The sequence below is a fragment of the Triturus cristatus genome, chromosome 4_1 (genome assembly GCF_964204655.1).
Source record: "Triturus cristatus chromosome 4_1, aTriCri1.1, whole genome shotgun sequence".
NCBI lineage: Eukaryota > Metazoa > Chordata > Amphibia > Caudata > Salamandridae > Triturus > Triturus cristatus.
In genome coordinates, this window is record NC_140585.1 from 1,109,365,683 (window position 1) to 1,109,386,111 (window position 20,429).

Below are 20,429 nucleotides of genomic sequence, written 5' to 3' on the forward strand. Positions count from 1 at the left end.
GCTTTAAAGGCATGCCGCCTCTTGGAGTTTCCCCAGGCCACTGCAACCCCCCACTCTGGCGGGAAGCTTGGCCGGAAACCCCATACAAGGACAGGGGATGTGCCAGCCTGCCCACCCCACCCCTCAGGTGGGGGAGGCGAGGTGAAGCACATCTCCGGGCTCTCGCCATCTTGAAGATGGGAGGCCCTACCCTATCAGGATTAGGCTACTGCCCCCCTCCCACAGGAGAGAGGCAGGATAGGGGGTGTACCCACCCCAGGACAAGGACCCATTGGTCCCTGGCCTCACCTACCTGTAACGCCCCTAAATCTAGTATTTAGGGGCACCCTGAACCTTCCTTCCCCAGATTCCAGATCCAAAAACTACAAGAAGAGCAAGAAGAACAAAGACCTGCCCTGCAGCTGCTAAAAAGAGGAGAAGACACCAACTGCTTTGGCCCCAGCCTTACCGGCCTGTCGACTCTCGAACCTGCACCAGCGCGGCATCTCTCGTGGCCAGCAACCTCACCAACCCCGGAGGACCTGGCTACCTTTTGGCTCTAAGCCCCTGGGACTCCCATGAGTAGAGGCTCTACTCAGAAACCTATTTCTAACCCCTGGCAGCAGCCCGGAACCGTGAACCCAGCACACTCTGCACCAGCCAAGCCTGGCCAGTGCTGGAGTAGACAAAGACCCTGAGAACGACCCCACGGCGACTGTGACCCCGAGTCCGGCACCCAAGGACCCCCCTCAACACTCCTGAAGAAGCCTGCATCCTCAGAACAAGGTGCCCCCCCCAACCGCGATCAACAGAGGGTAAGATTTCCCGACACCAAAAGGCACCCCTGCACGCGGCGCCAATCCCGGGGTACCCACCTAACATACAACTACCCAACTTAGCTCTCGAAGTGGTGGTGGCACCTGAAGCATCCTCGTCCCCGAGCTTGCAGCCTTTTTCCTAACCGGAGCATTCCCATTGATTTCCATTGAGCGCCCGACGGCTCAAAGGCACCCTGCACCCAGCCGCCCGAGTGGCCCTGACAGTGCAATCTCTACACTAGCCTACTTGCCCACTTGCCCTGAGTGAGTGACCAGGAGCCCAGCTCCCACAGCCGATTGGCCTGCTAGTCAGCAGCCACCAAACCAGGCCCCCCTATTCCTCATAGGCTAACATTGGGCCTGACTCTCTCTGCACCCGGCTGCCCTAGAGCCGCTGAGGGTGAACTAACTGCACCTATCTGACCTTGGGGGACCCCTGAGTCTATGCCCAGAACCTCACCTTTGCCAGTCGAGAACTTACCTGAAAATCGCTAACTCTATTTTTTACATAGGGTAACATTGACTGGCTTTTTCTTGAAATTTCGTCTAATTGTGGACTTTTCAAATCTTCAAATATTCACTAAAAATCAGCCGAGCGACAAAAACGCAAAAACTCACCTGTTCTCAGGTGGGCTCACAGTGCTGGATCTCGGTGCCCAGCACTGGCTCGGAAGAGTACTCGCATCTATACTTACCAGTAACCCAATTTTCTCCCATAGGAAACCATTGACTGCTTTTCTGTGAAATTTCTTCTAAGTGTCGATTTCTGCAATCTTGAAATATTCTTTTAAAATCGTACAATTTCTGCAAACGTAATTACTTACCTGTTTTTGATAAAGACCCCAGTACTGAGTCTAGGTACCCAGTCCTAGATTACAAAAGTAACGATAAAGTACTCTACCTGCAGTTTGAATTTCTTGCCATAGAGATCCATTGAATGTTTTCTTTGAAATATTTTCTGTCAACTTTTGAAATAGCTAAATATTATTTAAAAATCATTACAGTAATTAAGTCGACTTTCACCACTTGATTCTGAATACTGTCCCAGGACTGAATCTAGGCTCCAGACCTGGAATTCCAAAAGTAATCTAAAAAGTAATCTGTTACAAATAACCTGAATTTACCATTGAGCTCAATGCATTGTTGTGTTTAGGAAATAGGATTGTTTATTGCAACCAACTGTGACTGTTTACAAAAATCAATTGCTTATTGCAAAAGTATTTATATTCAACTTCTCATTCTAAGAAAGTATTGAATATGCTACTTACCAGTATGCATCTGTTCTTGGCATGTAGGGCTGCTGACATTCATATCTGTGCATAGATCGCCGCCTAGTGTTGGGTCCGGATGTTTGCACGTTGTTGTCCTGGAAGAGTCTTCGAGGTATCCTGGAATAGGTGACTCCTCCCCTGGACTACAGTGCGCATGGGCATCCTCTCCATCCTCAGATTGTTTTTCGCCATTGTGGCAGTGATGGAGTAGATACAGAAAAGTGATGACCATGCTTACAGTAATTCTGAGAGCTGCAGCTGCTACAGGCGCCGGGGAGGAGGGAGGGCGATATGAATGTCAGCAGCCCTACATGCCAAGAACAGATGCATACTGGTAAGTAGCATATTCAGTTCGAGGCATGTGGGCTGCTGAATTCATATCTGTGCATAGAATGTATAGCAGTGCCCTCTATTAGCGGCGGCTACCAGTGCCAGCTGCAGCGGTCTGAAAAAGTGTTTTGAGAACAGCCTGTCCTACAGCTGCCTGCTGTTTTGACTGCACATCTACACAATAGTGTTTTGTGAATGTGTGTGTAGTGGACCATGTGGCTGCTCTGCATATATCATGCAGGGGAATATTTCCTAGAAAAGCCATGGAAGCCCCCAACTTACGTGTTGAGTGGGCTCGTGGTGGAATAGTTAATGTGCGTTTTGCCTTTTGATAACAGATTTGAATACACTTAACTATCCATCTGGCTATCCCTGCTTTGGAGATGGCGTTACCTTTGTGGTGCGGGGCAAAGGCAACGAACAGTTGTTTTGTCTTCCTGAAGGGTTTAGTCCTGTCGATGTAGTACATGAGGGCCCTCCGTACATCTAGTGTATGTAGTGCCCTTTCTGCGACAGTTTGTGGGTTTTGGAAGAAAACGGGCAGTTCAATAGTCTGATTCATGTGGAACTGCGATATTACTTTGGGCATGAATTTGGGGTTGGTACGTAGTACGACCCTGTTGGCGTGAACCTGTATAAATGGCTCTTGAACGGTTAGTGCCTGGAGTTCACTAACTCTTCTTAAGGAAGTGATCGCTACCAGGAAGGCTACTTTCCAGGTAAGGAATTGAATCTCGCATGAGTGTAGAGGTTCAAAGGGTGGACCCATTAGGCGTGTGAGGACCAAGTTGAGGTTCCACATTGGAGCCGGTGGGTGGCTTGGTGGAATGACTCGTTTGAGTCCCTCCAAGAATGCTTTGATGGCAGGCACTCTGAATAGTGAGAGGTGCTGCCTGGTTTGCAGATAGGCTGATATTGCGGTCAAATGGACACGTATAGAGGTGTACGCCAGATTGCATCGGTATAGGTGTAAGAGGTAACAGATGATGTTTTGGATGGATGCGTCCAGCGGGTTAATGTCATTATTACCGCAATAAATGACTAACCTTTTCCATTTGGCTGCATAGCAAGCTCTTGTAGTGGGTCTCCTGGCCTCCTTGATGATGTCCATACAGTCAGGTGGCAGGTTGAGATAGCCAAACTCTAGGACTTCAGGAGCCAGATCGCCAGGTTCAGCTGTTGAGGATCTGGGTGCTGAATCTCTCCATGGTTCTGGGTCAAATGCGCGGGTTTGATCCGCAGCCTTTGATGCGGCACCACGGAAAGTTCGAGGAAGGTGGTGTACCACGGCTGGCGTGCCCACGTGGGAGCAACTAGGACGAGTGTCAGGGAGTGTTGTCTGAGTTTGCGAGCCACCAGCGGTATCAACGGCGCTGGGGGAAAAGCGTACGCAAATCTGCCGGACCAGTTCATCCATATCGCATTGCCCTGCGACTGCGGATGTGGGAACCTGGCGGCGAAGCTTTGGCATTTTGCGTTTTCGCTTGTCGCGAATAGGTCTATCTCTGGATGACCCCACTGCTGGAAGTACGGTTGGAGTACTGATGGGTGTAACTCCCACTCGTGCATCTGGTGGCTGTGTCTGCTGAGCAGATCCGCCATCTGGTTGTCCTTGCCAGGGAGGTGTTCCGCCATGAGGAACATGTTCCTCTGAATGGCCCACTTCCACATGCTCTGAGCCAGATGAGACAACTGTGGAGAGTGTGTTCCTCCCTGCTTCTGTATGTAGTACATTGCGGTCATGTTGTCCGTCCGGATCAACACGACCTTGTTGCATAGATGTACTTTGAATGCCTTCATGGCCAGGAAGATTGCCATCAGTTCCAGAAGGTTGATGTGCATCTTCTTTTGTTGTGTCGTCCATAGTCCCTGCACTGTGTAGTGGAGTACATGAGCTCCCCATCCCTGGAGAGACGCGTCCGCTGTCAGTACTATCTGTGGGACAGGCTCTTGGAATGGTCGGCCCTTGCAAAGGTTTTGTGGATTCCACCAATGCAGAGAGTTGTATGCCCGACCGCTCACCAACACTAGGTCTTTCAACTGTCCTTGAGCCTGATTCCACTGACGTGCTAGGCACTCCTGAAGCGGGCGCATATGTAATCTCGCGTGCGGGACTATGAAGATGCAGGAGGCCATCATGCCTATTAACTGCATAAACACTCGCGCTGGAAGTGAGTGATTGGGTTTGAACTTGGAGATCAGCAGTTGTATGCTGTTGATCCTCACTAAATTTGGCTGAGCTGTGGCCGCCAGAGTGTCTATAGTCGCACCTAGGTACTGTTGTACGTGTGCGGGCTGGAGATGGGACTTTGGGTAATTTAGTGAGAATCCCAGACTGTGAAGAAGGTGAATGGTGCGGGACATGTGGCTGGCACATTGCTGGGCTGACTTCGCTTGAACGAGCCAGTCGTCTAGGTAGGGGTAGACGTGTATATGCTGCCTCCGTAGATGTGCTGCCACCGTAGCTAGGAACTTCGTGAAAACCCTGGGCGCTGTTGTCACGCCGAAGGGGAGGACTTTGAATTGATAGTGCTGCCCCTGAACAGTGAACCTGAGGTATTTTTTGTGTGAGGGGTGGATGGGTATGTGGAAATACGCATCCTTGAGGTCCAGTGTGGCTAGGAAGTCTCCCTGCTTGAGAAGCGGAAGGACTTGCTGTAGAGTGAGCATGTGAAAGTGCTCTGAAAGAATGTACTGGTTCAGGGGTCTCAGGTCTAATATAGGTCTGAGTGACCCGTCTTTTTTTGGAATTAAGAAGTAGAGGGAGTACACCCCCGTACCCTGCTCGTGGATGGGTACGACCTCTATAGCGCCTTTTAGAAGCATACTTTGCACCTCTTGCTGTAAGAGCGTTAAGTGCTCTGAGGACATAGGACGGTTTCTTGGTGGTATGGTGGGTGGAGTGGAGGTTAACTCCAGACAGTAACCGTATTTTACAATGTCTTTGACCCACCTGTCCGTGGTGATGGAGTTCCACGTGGACAGGAACCTTTGTAGCCTTCCCCCGACAGGTGTTATGTGGTCGGGAGGAAGGGAGAGGGCGTCACTGCTTGTTCTTGGGGGAGGACCTGGTGTTGCCGTAGCCGCGTCCTCTGCCCTTTGTACTGGAGCCACGATATCCACCTCGGGTGTTTTTATCGTAGGTGGTCTGTGTATTGCCTTTGTTATACGTTTGTTGTGACCCCTGTCCTCTACCTGCTCCCTTGTTTCCGGGGCGACGAAAGGAGCCGCTCCGAAAGGACTGAGTTTGGAGAGCGCCCATGGACTTTGCAGTGTCCGTGTCCTTTTTTATCTTCTCAAGGGTGGTGTCAACCTCTGGCCCGAATAAATAGTCGGGGTTGACCGGCTGGTTGAGTATATTGTTTTGTACCTCAGGCTTGAATCCTGAGATTCGTAACCAGGCATGTCGTCGCAGCATGACGCTTGTGTTTATGGCCCTGGCAGCCGTGTCTGCAGCATCTAGTGCACATTTGATGGAAGCATTTGTGAGTAGCTGTCCCTCTCTGATAAGAATTTCTGCACCTTCCTTGTAGGAGTCAGGGAGATGTTGAAGTAGTTGCTCCAGTGTGTCATAGTGCGCTCTATCGTAGCGAGCGAGGAGCGCTTGAGTATTGGCTATGCGCCATATGTTGGCAGCTTGGGCGGCAACTCGCTTGCCAGAGGTCTCTAGCACCTTGGACTCTTTGTCCGGGGGAGGAGCGTCACCGGTCGTTTGCGAGTGTGCCCTTTTGCGAGCATTCGCTACGACAATGGAGTCTAGTGGTAATTGGCCTCTGATGTAAGTAGGATCCCCAGGTGCTGATCTGTATTTCTTATCAATCCTGGGGTTTATCACTCGTGCCCTGGTGGGTTCCTTGAAAATGTCCTTGGCTGGTTTGAGGACTCCCTTCAACATAGGCAGAGTCTTTACATGCCTTTCTGAGGATGCAAAAGTGTCCATAAGAAAGTCATCTTCGATGGTATCAGAGTGAAGCTGCACCCCATGGTTATTTGCAGCACGTTCAATAAGAGCGTTGAACGCCGCAGTGTCCTCTGTGGGAGATGTTTTTGCCCCATAGAGTTGTGGGTCCTGTGCATCGAGAGGTGCACCTGGGTCTACAGGGTCGCCCCAAGTGTGATCAGGGTCCTGCTGGTCATCAGGGTCTGTGTCTCCATGGTAGGGGACTTGGTCATCCATGTAGTCCTCCAACGCATCCGTGTCGGAGCGTGTGGGGGAGAATAGTTGTGGATCCTGGTAGGATGAGTGGAAAGGTTCATAAAGGAGAGGGTCTGATTCTGCAGGCAGCTTCCTTTTTAGTGGGATCCTGAAAGGGTCCAGCGGTGGTTCCGAAGTTATCCTTCGCTCGTGGAGAATCATCCTGCCAGTGTTGGCGTCGAGGACACGTGTCGGAGACGTCTCAGCAGGTGTAATCGTAGTCTGGGTGACCCGTGTCCTGAGTTGGAACATTTTCGGGATTGTTGACGGAGGCAAGCCAAAGGTAATGTTGGCTGGCACCGAAGAGGCTGCTGGAGCTTCGAGCGGACCGGAACCCGACGGGTCCTGGAGGGCAGCCTTGGTTTTGCTGCTTTGTGTCGCACCAGGTCGTACTTGGAGCGCCTTTGAGGCTTTGGCACCGACCAGGTTCGTAGAGGCGGCCGTGGACTTTTTCGGCGCCGGTGGTTCATCGAGTCGAGGTGCGGAGATGACCGTCGACGTCTTCGATGCGTGAGGCTTTGGTGTCGTCGAGGGAGCGATGCGAGACGCAGCAGGCGGTGCAGCCCTCGGTGTCAGTGGCGTTGGTGCCGGGAGCCGAGCAGGTTTGTCGGCGCCGAAGGCCTTTTTCCGTTTGTCGACTCCGACGTCGCCCGCTTCAAGTTCGGCACCGAAGTCTCTCTTGGTGCGGTCGGTGCCGACGCGTTGCGCTGGCGTCGAAGGCTTGGAAGGCCTCGATCCGACCAGCGCCACTTTCAGTTTCGTTGGAACCGGAGCAGCTTTCGGTTTCGGTTTTATGGAAGGGAAACCAGCTGGTTTAAGCAGTAATGGCTGCCGCTGAATGTCCGAGGCCGGGCCCGAGGGCGGGGCCGAAGAACTGCGGGATGGGTCTCGGGTAAGGCCCGAAGGCGATCCCTCGACCGGAGCCATAGGCTGTGGCACTGGTCTTTCTTCGGTCTGAACAGGTAGGCCTTGTTCATCATTGGAGCTACTCTCTTCGGCCCCTAAGGCCTCCTCGTTGTCTCCTACCTCGGTGTCGTCTTCACCTCTGTGGAAGAGTGATTCGTCGACTTTGTCCGATACGGATTCGTGTTCGGAAACGGGACTGGAGGGTAAGACTTCCAATTCTTCGACGTCTTCGGCCTCGGTGAAGATGTCTGCCGGGGCCGGTGCCGCGTGCTGCGCCTCGAGTCTCGCCGCTCGTCGATTCCGTAGAGTCTTCTTGGAACGGAACCGGGCACAGGCCATGCATGTCGATTCGTCGTGGTCCGGCGAAAGGCATTTGTTGCACACCGGATGGACGTCGATGTGTGGGTACTTCGCATTGCATACCGGACACCTCTTGAATGGCGTCCTCGATTCCATCGTCGAAGTAGTCGATGAACAGGTAAATGCGAAAAAAGTCGGTGCTGAAAGTTAGTAAACTAACAAGGTTGTATCGAAAACCGATCGATAAACAGTACCGACGCGAACTAAAGGCCTTTTGGCCTCGACCAAATATTTTCCTAACTTGAGCTAAGATAGCACATCCGAACCCAATGGCGGAAAAAAACAATCTGAGGATGGAGAGAATGCCCATGCGCACTGTAGTCCAGGGGAGGAGTCACCTATCCCAGGATACCTCGAAGACTCTTCCAGGACAACAACGTGCAAACATCCGGACCCAACACTAGGCGGCGATCTATGCACAGATATGAATTCAGCAGCCCACATGCCTCGAACATTTTAATTCCACTTGTTGGTTCTAAAATAAAACAAGCATATATTTTTATATAAACCATTGGCCTAGAGTTCAGTTATTGAGTGTGTGAAACCTTTTGCTGACTGAGTGTGTACAACAAATGCTTTACACTGTCCTCTGGTACTGCCTTACTGCTCGACCAAGCTACCACTTTAGAGAGTAAGGCCATACCTAACTTTAACCTCTATCAGCCCCTGGGGGACTGTGGACTCTGTACACCCTGTACCTATTAGGGAACAGTATATACAGAGCCACTTTCTCACAGCTACCTTTTGGCTCTTAGCCCCTGGGACTCCCATGAGTAGAGGCTCTACTCAAAACCTACCTCTAATCCCTGGCAGCAGCCCGGAACCGCGAACTCAGCACACTCTGCACCAGCCAGGCCTGGCCAGTGCCGAAGTGAACAAAGACCACGAGGACGACCCCACGGCGACTGTGACCCCGAGTCCGGCAGCCAAGGAACTTCCATCGACACTCCTGAAGAAGCCTGCAGCCTCAGAACAAGGTGCCCCCCCAACCGCGATCAACAGAGGGTATGATTTCCCGACAGTAAAAGGCACCCCTGCACGCTCCCCGCGGCCCCCTGTGCCCCATCCCGGGGTACCTACCTATCCTCCAACTACCTAACTTACCTCTCGAAGTGGTGGTGGCACCTGAAGAATCCTCGTCCCCGAGCTTGCAGTCTTTTTCTAAACCGGAGATTTCCCACTGAAATCAATTGAGCACCCAAAGGCTCAAAAGCACCCTGCACCCAGCCGCCCGAGTGGTCCTGGCAGTGCAACCTCTACACCTACCTACTTGCCCTGAGTAAGTGACCAGGAGCCCAGCTCCCACAGCCGCATGGCTTGCTAGTCAGCAGCCACCAACCAAGGCCCCCCTATCCCTCATAGGATAACATTGGGCCTAACTCTCTCTGCACCCGGCTGCCCTAGAGTCGCTGAGGGTGAACCAACTCTACCTACCTGACCCTGGGGGACCCCCGAGCCTATGCCCAGAACCTCAACTCTGCCAGTCGAGTACTTACCTTTAAACCGATAACTATTTTCTTCATAGGGTAACATTGTCTGGCTTTTTCCTGAAATTTATTCTAAGTGTAGACTTTTCAAATCTTAAAATATTCACCAAGAATCAGCTGAGTAACGAAAACGAAAATACTCACCTGCTCTTAGGTGAGCTCCCAGTGCTGGATCTTGGTGCCCAGAATACTTACAACTGTACTTACCAGTAACCCAATTTTCTCCCATAGGAAATCATTGACTGTTTTGCTGTGAAATTTCTTCTAAGTGTCAATTTCTGCAATCTTTAAATATTCTTTAAAAATTGTATAATATCTGAAAACGTAATTACTTACCTGTTTTGGAGAAAGGTCCCAGTACTGAGTCTAGGCACCCATTACTGGGTTACACAAGTAACGAGAACATACTGTACCTGAAACTTGAATTTTCTTCCATAGGGAATCATTGACTGTTTTCTTTTAAATATTTTCCAAGTGTCAACTTTTAAAATAGCTAAATATTGTTTAAAAATCATCACAGTAATTAAGTCGACTTTCATCACTTGATTCTAAGGACTGACCCAGGACTGAATCTAGGATCCAGTCCTGGAATTCCAAAAGTAATCCTAAAAGTAATCCGTTGCAAATAACTTGAAATTTCCATTGAGCTCAATGCATTGTTGAGTTTAAAATAGAGTTGCCTATTGCAACCACTTGTAACTGGTTACAAAAGTCAATTGCATATTGCAAAAGTATTTATATAAAGCATCTCATTCTGAGAAAGTATATTTTAAATCCAATTGTTGGTTCTAAAATAAAACAAGCATATATTTTTTTATATATAAACCATTGGCCTAGAGTTCAGTTATTGAGTGTGTGAGACCATTTGCTGAGTGTGTACAACAAATGCTTTACACTGTCCTCTGATACTGCCTTACTGCTCGACCAAGCTACCACTTCAGAGAGTAAGGTTATATCTAACTTTAACCTCTGTGAACCCTGCGGGACTGTGGACTCTGGAGAAGTGTGGCTCACTGGTTAGAGTAGGCAGACCTGGAAGCAGAGGTCAGCCCGGGACCAGGGTTCAATTCCCGGCTCGGCTGGGTCTTGAGTCCATAAATTGTCCATGGACTCGATAATTCTCGCTCCAGTGCATACTCGATTCATGGGTTCACACTCTGCGACTCTGGGCAATAGCTTGCTTAATCTCCACAATGGCCCCTCGCGGCGGGATGCCTGGCTTTCACCTTGTGGATGCCCTGCTGGGTTATCTCACAGGGGAATACCAGGACGGGTTCCCTAAGCAAGCGCTTAGAGACCGGTTGGTGATTTGCGCTATATAAATATCTGTACATTTACATTTACATTTACCTATTAAGGAACAGTATATACAGAGTCACTTTCTCACATTTACTCGAAGTGGGAGACAGGTTGGTAGGGCTGGGGCCAAGGCAGTTGTCTCTTGGCTTCGGCTGCAGGGTTTCTCCTTGCTTCTTAGATCGTTGCAGATCTGGGGATCCACCTAAATACTAAAATAGCGAGTAGGGCCAAAGGGAGTTTTCCCTGAGGCAACTACACCCTTGATAATGGCACCCTCCATGAGAGAGTGCATAGACCTAGCTCTGATTAGAGAGGCCCCCCTCCTCAAGATGGCGAGGACTGAAAAGCTGGCTTCACCTCGCTCCCCATCACCTGAGGGGTGGGGTTGGCAGAGGTGGGCACACTTATTTTTTGATTTCCCCCCCCCAGTTTTCCCACCCTAAGTGGGGGTGTCGAGGGGCTGCCATCTGCAGCTAGCAGCAGAAGCTGGGAGTCGCATTACAAAGGCGGCAGGCCTTTGAAGCTTCCCTCTCGAGCACTGGCCCATCCTGGGGGAGGAGATTAGACACATCTGCCCAAGATGTGCATTGTTTCTGGTCCCAGAGAGTGGAGGCTTTCCATCCAGGGGTCCAGAAACAGGTCTGTGTGTGGCAGGCAGTCTAAAGCCAATCAGTGCCCACATCAGGGTTGGTAGGTTTTCAGGGAGCACCTCTGAGGTGCCCGCTGAGTACATGTTTTTTAAACCTCACACTGCCATTAGTGTGGATGTATTATAGAGGATGTAGCTTTACCGCTAGAGCGGTGAACCTCGTAGCTGGGGAACCGGGTTCGAGTCTCGGCAACAGTGCTCAACATCCTGTGATTCTGGGCTAATTACTTAATCTCCCGTGCCCAACAAAAAAATCAATGTGTCTATCTGTAACAAAAACAGGTGCTCATGTGAAGCGCTCTGATACCTGATATCTTCGGGTCTAGTTTGCACTATATAAAACTCTAAAAATAAAACAAGGAGCTGTCTGGTACCAAACACTCCTGGTTTCCGTGAAACCATCATGGTGCTGTGGAACTAGAGTTGTTAAGTTCCCTGCCCATATACTCTCTATGGCTTCCCTGGCACTTACGATATTAGGGAATAGATCGTCCTACTGAAGGGGCGTATCTGCTTGTGCAGCTATGCCCACACCTGGGATACAGTGCACCCTGCCTTAGGGATTGTAAGGCCTGCTGGCGGGGTGACTGACCTATATCTTAGGCAGTACTAGCTGGCATGGTACACAGGCAGTTTGCAATGTTGACTTGGTCATTCTTTCACCACACAGGAAAATGCCAGCAGCAGGGGCAGTAGCATGGTCATAAAGAGGGGGTCCAAGGGGACTCTTCAGCCTACAGGCCCTGGGTACCTAGAGTACCACTTCCTAGGGGCAGCAGTACCAATCGTGGACATGTTTTTAAGGAAAGAACACTGGTACGGGGAACTTGGACAGCAGGGACGCAGTACTCTACAGTCAAAGTTACATTAATAGCCAGGCAAAAAGTCTGTGTGTGTCTGTGGGGGAGAAGAGTCCGGGGGTACTGCAACAGAACCCCATTTTCTCACAGGGCAGCTGTCAGATATTCCAGAACTCACATCATGGATATAACAGACAGACTACTAAGCCCACACCATTATAGTGCCACCACAGGCATAATATTTTATGAGCCCAACATAAGCAGTCAACTGTCCCAAGTCACCTCTACGTCAGCATCAGAGACTACTTCAGCCACTGTTTGTAGATGGGTGTGAGAAGCTGGCCTGGTATATGATGTCCACTAATGTAAGTGGGCACCGTGCACCAGTCCAGACAACCCTGATGGTAATTTAGGAGGTTTCAGACAACCTCAGAAAGCTATCCAAGAGGTAGCTGTGGAGAGCAGCCTTTAGGCTACGTCTTGAAGGAGTGTAAAGCAGCTTGTTGTATCAGAATGCAATCTTATAGTGGAGATTAAATGAAAAGGAACCACACAAAATATGTATAAAAATATGTATTTATTATATAACAATCTCTAGTACGTTATGGTATCTTCTACACGGAGACAGACACAAAGCACACAATACTTTAGCAAAGAAATCACAGTAAATAGCACTAATACACAGTGGGCTCCAGGGGGGGACCAAACTATATACTAAGCAAGTGGTATAAGAGCCACGACTCGAGTCAGGACAATATGGAGAGGACGTAGAATTGCTGGGGACCCACAGAACCACCCAAGGTAGGTAGATAGGGACCCCACGGAGAGCGTGTGCGAACACGACCGCGTGCTCTGTACAAGGGCAGATGGAATTTTAAAGTTTAGGGACCCTTCCCAGTGGACCCTGAAGAAACCATGTGGCAGACAGAAGGTTGGAGAGCCACCCCACCCGTGGCTACTGTGGTGCCCAAGTTACCTATCCAAGGGAAGCAGGATGCATAGGTGTGAAGTGGTGTTGGAAACCGCTGTCGAACCAAATCGAGGACTTCAGGAAAGTGCCGCAGCTGGAAGAGGAGAAAGTGTCTGGAGGAATCCAAACACGGATTCTTGAAGAGGACTACCTGAAAGCAGAGGGGACAGTGTCTATGTCACTCAGGAGTGACCAAGAGACTTGGAAGACGGATGCCCTCCGATGTTGGGTGCTTCAGGAGGGATGACAGTGACCTTGACTCTGCAGCTGCGTGGACTTGGCGATTCAGAGGATGACCAGGACACGGATAGGAGCTGACCCACGAAGTATGTCGAGTGCTGAGGGGTCGGTGTCTGGCGGGAGCACCAACAAGCCTTGGCAAATGCAGCCCATGCAGGAAATCAAGAAGGTGCATGGTTGGGACCAGCAAGGTTCAGGATACTCACCACAAGCAGGGGAGTCAGGGCAGGCCCGAGCAATCAGGGGAGCCCAAGGAAAACAACAGTGACCCTCAAGTGAGCCCACAGGCCGGAGGCACTGGAGTCGCGAGAAGACCTCAAGCAGCTCACCAAAAGATGCAGACCACGATGCACACGATACGGTGTGGCCGAAGATTCTGGTCACTGGAGGTGCTCGAGGTTGGGGCTACTTGGAGCTCGAAGATCTTCTGGCAAAGATGTCAATAAGCCTTTGCAACGGCAAAGGGACGCGGTAACCTAGGGTTTATTGCAACCCGCACAAGAACTACTGGCGTCAAACTTTGTGAGAGGTTAGAGCAGGCCTCGGGAGCTGAGGAAAACCACCACCTGTTTTGCAGAACTCAAAGAGTCCGGAGGAGCTCGGTATCTGCAGACTGGTCGTCTTTGTTGCGGTGCCTGCAAATGCCGGGGAGTGACTCCTTCACTCCAAGGGAGATTACTTTGGTTGTCCATGATGCTTCAGAGGCCTTGGAAGGTTCCTGTATGATGCAGCAGACTGGAAGGGAGAAAAAGTCAGGCCCAAACCAAGTCCAGAGTGCCCAGACGATAGAAATGCAGTGGTTTCAGTTCTGAATCTTATCTCATGACGAATCTAGGGACCTACACTCAGGAAAGCCCTTAAGTACCCTAAGTAAAGGGTCTGGACAGGGGGGGTTACTCCCATGTCCTTTCTCCAATTTCACGCCAGAGCGGGAGTCAATGGCTCCCAGGACTGGTTTGAAATGGACTATGCACAGGGACCCCAAATGAGCCCCTCATGCAGACTTTCAGGCGATTGCAAGTGCACCCACCCAGCCCTAATACACTAAATCCTGTCTGGGAGGCGGCCATTTTCGAGATGGTCATCACGTGATGCTCCTCGATATAGTATATGGCTGCTTCACTGACAATCCGTGAGAATGGACTCCGTAGGCTGCAGGGGTGTCCTGCTCATGCAGGGGCACCCTCTCACTTAGAACCAAGCACCCTGCACTCAGTATTGTAAAGGCATGCTGAAGGGGTGACTTGTAGGTTTTAAGTGCAGTGACCCTTAGATATAGTAAACCTATATCTTTAGTAAGTGGTGCATGCACCAACTTACACAGGCTGCAATGGCAGGCCTGTAGTTCCATTTTGAATGGTCTCTCATGAGTGGCATGATGCAAGCTTCAGTCCATGGAAGACCTCTGGGGTACCTATGCTCTGGGTACATGGGTACCATATACTAGTGGCTGGCAAGGGGAACCCCAGTATCCAATGCAGGATGTACCTAGGTACTGAATACAACAGTTTAGGGAGAAAGCAGGTACTCTGGGGTCCTGATTAGCAGGATCCCAGTCAGACTAGTCAAAAAAGTATCAGATAAAGCAAAAAGTGGGGGTAACCATAAAAGCAGACCTTACTTTCCTACCGTGGGAATACATACTACTTTGCAGTCGGCTGCTTTCCTGAGCAGGGGATTTAAAACAAATGGAAACTGCTCATACTGTCCTGTGAGTACTTTGTCTCCACCGCAAGCCATTTAGTAAAAATGCTCCAGACCCAAAACCAAGTCGTGCTATCAATTTTAGGGGATGCACAGCAGCCTCTTGGAACCTCAAATTCCTTAAAGATTTAAAATTCATATTGTTTATGTACACATTTTGAAAAGTCTCTAGATTTTCATTGAAAATGACACATACTCAGACTCACAATATATTCAGTATCGGTGTACGTGACCACTGCGGTTTGGGGGTATTTGTGAACTGATTATTCATTTAATATGCAGACATTTAATACTCTATTTAGGGAGTGAAACTGGTTGTTAAGAGCACATCATTTGATTGATCCTAGACAAACACACAATCAAAAAGAATTCAATTTTTTTTTCCTGATTGCCAGAATAGAAAAGGGTTTAATTTCGACCCATATTACCTAAAAGACAAATCACATGAGAAAAACAAAAGTTAACTCACGAAACATCAATCTTTCCATCCGGCCGCCTGGTTGCACCAGTCACCTTGGTATTTAATTTAAACTTAATGCCTTGCTTCTGTAGAATACGCTGAAAGTTCTTAGAGATTTCCATATCAATTCCTACTCCACCAACATGACCCAGAAACTCCACCGCTGTTACTTCCGAACCCAGTCGCTGCCAGACTGAACCCTGGAAACATTAAAGAAGGAGAATAAAACACTACTGTAATTTATGGCACCACTCTGCATCTGCATGGTACATTAGGATGGTTTTAACACTAACCGGACAAGTGATTGGATTAGAATCCAAAATTATTCAAACACTAACTGCAAAACTAACCTTGTGCTCTGGAACCACTACCACTAAACAGACAAGTTAATTTTTGTGGCCTTTAGGTCCGAGGCTACAGAGCATCCTAACAATAGGATAACTTTTAATAGCTCTAGATCCGTATTCAAGAACACTCTTACTACTTGACACCTGAAGGCTGACTCACAAAATTGAAGCATCAACTCGAAACCCAGCAAATCCCAGGGAATGACAGCATACACTAGGGGTGTTCAACAAAGGTTTAGGAGACCCATATCTATGCTGATTTTCAGTATATCCACCTATGATAAAGTTATATACATTGACCCTAAAGGAAAAGTTACTTACCTTCGATACCGACTTATCTGGTAGAGACAGGATCTAGCTGCAGATTCTTGAACTTAAAATACTCCCCAGGCAGCAGACTGGATCCGGAAATGTTTTCAGCAGTACCTCTGCGCGTCAGTAGAGGGTGTTGAGCGACTCCATAGTGATGTCTCCGAATGTGCTGTCAATGGAGTGCATATATAACCTCCGCAGACGTGCTGACGTGAGGTTTTTCGCACCAACAATGTGGAGCCACTTACAGAAACGGTCTCTGGAAGAAGTGTGCCATAAATGTAAAAATGATGAAGCAATAAGTACAGTTTGAAAGAACTGGACTAGTATGCAAAGAGGGGATCTTGGAGACAAGGCCCTCAGATCGTAGAGCAAGGAGGATGGATGGGTCTATAAGGAATCTGCGGCTAGATCCTGTCTCTACCAGATAAGGCGATACCGAAGTTAAGCAACTTGTCCATCTGATAGAGACATCTAGCCACAGATTCCTGATCCTAGAATCAGATACCCAAGCAATACTGTCCTTGGAGAAGGGGCTGCAAACTCACCTCACCAAAGATCCCCAAATAGGAGAAGCTGGTCCAAAAATAGAAAGGGACCAGACCTTCAAAATTGAAAGGGTGAAGCAAATGCTCACCGAAAGGACCAATATCCAAGAAGGACTATGGAAAGTCCGTAGGGAGTAGAAAGCTATAAGACCATGAGAGACACGATACAGACCTATTAACAGAAGCAGCCCCAAAGGGGGTGGTCGGCCTAAGGTCAGGGAATGCAAAGTGCCCAAGGACAAAAGACCATAGAGCCCAGGCTCAAAACCAATGGAAGAAGCATACACAGAGTGATCAGCCACAGCAACACATACAACAAATAAAGAGAAAGAGAAAAAGGAAGGTGGAAGGGCACCGCTAGCAGAACATCATAAATGTTAAGACAACCGCTCTTTCATACAGAACCTCAGAGATACATACAGGGCATCCTCCAAAAATATGAAACAGACAAGGACAACAAATAATGTTGAAGCAGGTCTCAAGAAGGGAGTAGGTAAAATGTAGCGACTACGCCATAAAGAAGGCCAGACGACCATATGTACAAAACACACGCACATATATACCTGAAGTAAAAGACAACTACAAGAGATCCATTCAAGAGACAGGTATTTACATGCAAAGACATCCAAAGATAATGTATATAGGGATAAAAGATGCATATTAAAAAAATAGACACACAAGCCATACAGCGAACAGCAAAAGTATATACATTCCTCCGAAGGTGATCCACCTCCTTAGCCCTTGAGTGGGAGGACGAGAAGTGGAGGAACGAAGGACACTCCAAGAATAGAGGTAACCAAGGAAGGACCGAGCCAATACATCATATCATTGTAAAAGAACAGGCTATGACAGCCACTGAGGCGGAAGTAGAAAACAAAGCTGGGAAACCACAACACAATGTCACATAAGAGTAGGAAGTGGAAGACGGCGCCAACTACTGAAAAACAAGGGCAACCATCTAAGAACCAACGCCACAGACGGAGGAAGATGCCAGCAGGCAGTAGCAGGAGAAGCAAAGAATAAGAAGCATGTGGAATGTACAACATTAAAGAGAAGAAGGAAGCCACCAGGGGGAATGTAGGGGCAGAGACTAAGGGTAACAAATAGATGATGACAATCACACATTGTTCAACTTAAGGAAGCAGGGGAAACTGGTAAGCAATCTTAACACTTCATGGAAATTGAGAAAAGATAGAATATACCCCAAGAAGAAGTAATGAAATGCCCCTACAAATGAAAGGGGGGTTTGGGGTTAGTGGAGCCTCTCCCATAAAAAAAAAAGGGGGGGGGGGGGGGCAACGAAGGTGGGAGCGTAGGGAGGAGGAGGCAGAAAAGAAAGGGAAACTAAGACTCTGGTAAAATAAGGATAACAAAGAAGGATCTAACAAAGAAGGATCCAACAATCAAGGGGACTGGCGTCACAGGTGAAGAGAACTGAAAGAACAGCAGACACAACAGCTACCCCACGATGCGATGGCAGACATGTATAAAAAAAAAAACGCTGGAGGCAACAGCACCATCCGTACCTCAAGTAGGTAGATAGAATACCAAAAGGGTAAAAACACATACAAGAAAACCAGACTGCTGAAGATAAACAGCATTAGTAGCACGATAAAAGTGGCCACACAAGAAAACAATGCCCAGGGGCAAATCAAAATAATGCGCAAACAAGAAGCAGATACCGTAAGGGCATTAGGGACTTGGAGTCGTGGAACAAAGAGAAGGGTCACACCGAAGAGTGTCAAAGACAGAATGAACATTAACTAGGCCAAACGCATGCCTGTCAGTGGTACCAGTGTCGCTCATATGGAGGGGACAGAGAAAAGAAGAAATGTAGTCCCTATAAGGGATACTAAGCGCGCAGACAGCTTATAAAATGCCTCCAACACATACAAAATAAGGCCACCGTTAACGGACAACAAGGCTACAGTGCATCCGCACAACATAACAGAAAACCTGCCTCAGAGTAAGTATTCGGGTAGGTAAAACAAGCGGCACAAAGAAGCTGTAAGAACGAATTCCCACAAGACCGCAAAGTAAAATATGTCCCAGATGGCAAGAAACGAAACCGGTCACTGATGGTATAATTGAGAGGAAAAGTACCTACAAAGGGAAGGAATACCACACACAGTGTAACCCTGGAAAGGAGAGAGTACTCCACCCTATAAAGGTGGACAAGAGTCATAACTGTTCCTGACAACCCTAGTACAATGAAGAGTTAAGACTCCAGACCAACCGCCCCATCTCTGAACCGGCATAAAGCGGAGTTGGCATGCGCACCAAAAATGAAGGCGACATCAAAAGGCATGTCAATTAAAGTAGTTTGCACACCCTCCAGTAACCTGGAAATACGCAACCATGCATGCCGACGTAGAGCTATGGGAGAGGTCATAACCCGATCAACAGAATCGGTAGTATCCATACCACAGCGAATGTTAAGAGTGGCAGCTTGTTTCAGTCACATACTAGGGGAAGAAGAGCATTCTGGGCTTCCTCCGGAAGGGAGTGCAAGAGGTGTTCCACTGAGTCCCACAATGCGTGGGAGAAGCGGGCAAGGACACAAGAAGTGTTCAGAGAGCGCAGGACAGGGCTAGAAAAAGGTGACAATATGCCTATCACAAGCTTCGAATTTCCAGGCCTCTCTCAATGGAGGGACAGGAGGAAGAAAAATATTTTGGGTGGCCAACGCAGACTGAAACACAAAGCACCAAGTAGAGGGATATCTAAGGAGACAGGAGGTATACCCCGGGGCCAGGCGATGCCTGGGAGAAATTGAGCTATCCACAGGAAGACCTGTTTCAGGTTTAGCCCAAGCACCCAATAGGATATTGATAGAACTGTCACTATAAGGAAGTACAGGCTCAACGTTAAACTGGTCAGGATGTAGAACGTCAATTAAAGGGTCTGTTGACAATTCCACAGAATAAGTTGTAAATCCAGTACGACCACAACTCTATTAAGCATGTCCGCCAGAGCAGAACTCTCCTCCGTAGCGAAATCAGGAGGAGACCAGAGGCTGGAGAAGATTTCAAGTCACTAGCCTCACCCAAATCAAGTAACCAGTTAGACTGCATAGGGAATGGAGCAGTCTACAAAATGGGAAGGGGATACAACGCATCATCAGTAGTACTTCCACAACCATGGTCCTCAGAAATAAAAACCAGAGGAAATGAGTCTGAGACGGTTGGTTTCATCGGTGCGCATCCAATGCCGTAACAGAAATCAGGTTGACGCTGAGAAGGCGACAACTCGACGTCAGAAGGAGCATTGATTGGCGTTGACGGCACCTTTATGGGACCCAGCAGACAAGAGCCTGATGCCTACATCAGAGTAGTCAGCTCAGAAGCAAAAGCTGAAAGTGGGAGCATTGACGGCGTTAAGGTGTCAGACACAGGAGGCCGACCTGAAGCCGAGGGAGAACCTGCCTGTGGTATCACAGGCATCACTTCCTGCACTTCTGTAGGGCCCAAAAGAACTCCAGAGGGAGGCGACGATCCAAGAGCAGAATGAAGAGTTTGAAAATATTGTCTCATCTGGGTCAAAGACACCCAGGCCGCAGGATTGGTGGGGAAAACCAGGGCGGACCTATGCTCCAACACTTCAACAGAACAGTGGGAGACCAGCAGTAGGGGAGGAAGAAGGGTAGCGCCGCGACCAACTGCCGAGCTCCATCTCCGGATGTCTAAGGAGAATCATGTCTGCGGGAATGGCTCCCAGCACGGACAGTCCTTGTAGAGCATACGGCATCCAGTAT

General features: G+C 49.0%; 1 protein-coding gene across 1 annotated transcript in view; it reads right to left on the reverse strand.

Moving 5' to 3' along the window:
• DLD (dihydrolipoamide dehydrogenase) overlaps positions 1–20,429 on the reverse strand; it is a 273,267-nt gene that overhangs the window by 93,485 nt on the left and 159,353 nt on the right. Inside the window, exon 9 of the mRNA XM_085654113.1 lies at positions 15,478–15,668. Within this exon, the coding sequence (XP_085510239.1) occupies positions 15,478–15,668 (191 nt within the window). The remainder of the gene's footprint in view (positions 1–15,477; positions 15,669–20,429) is intronic.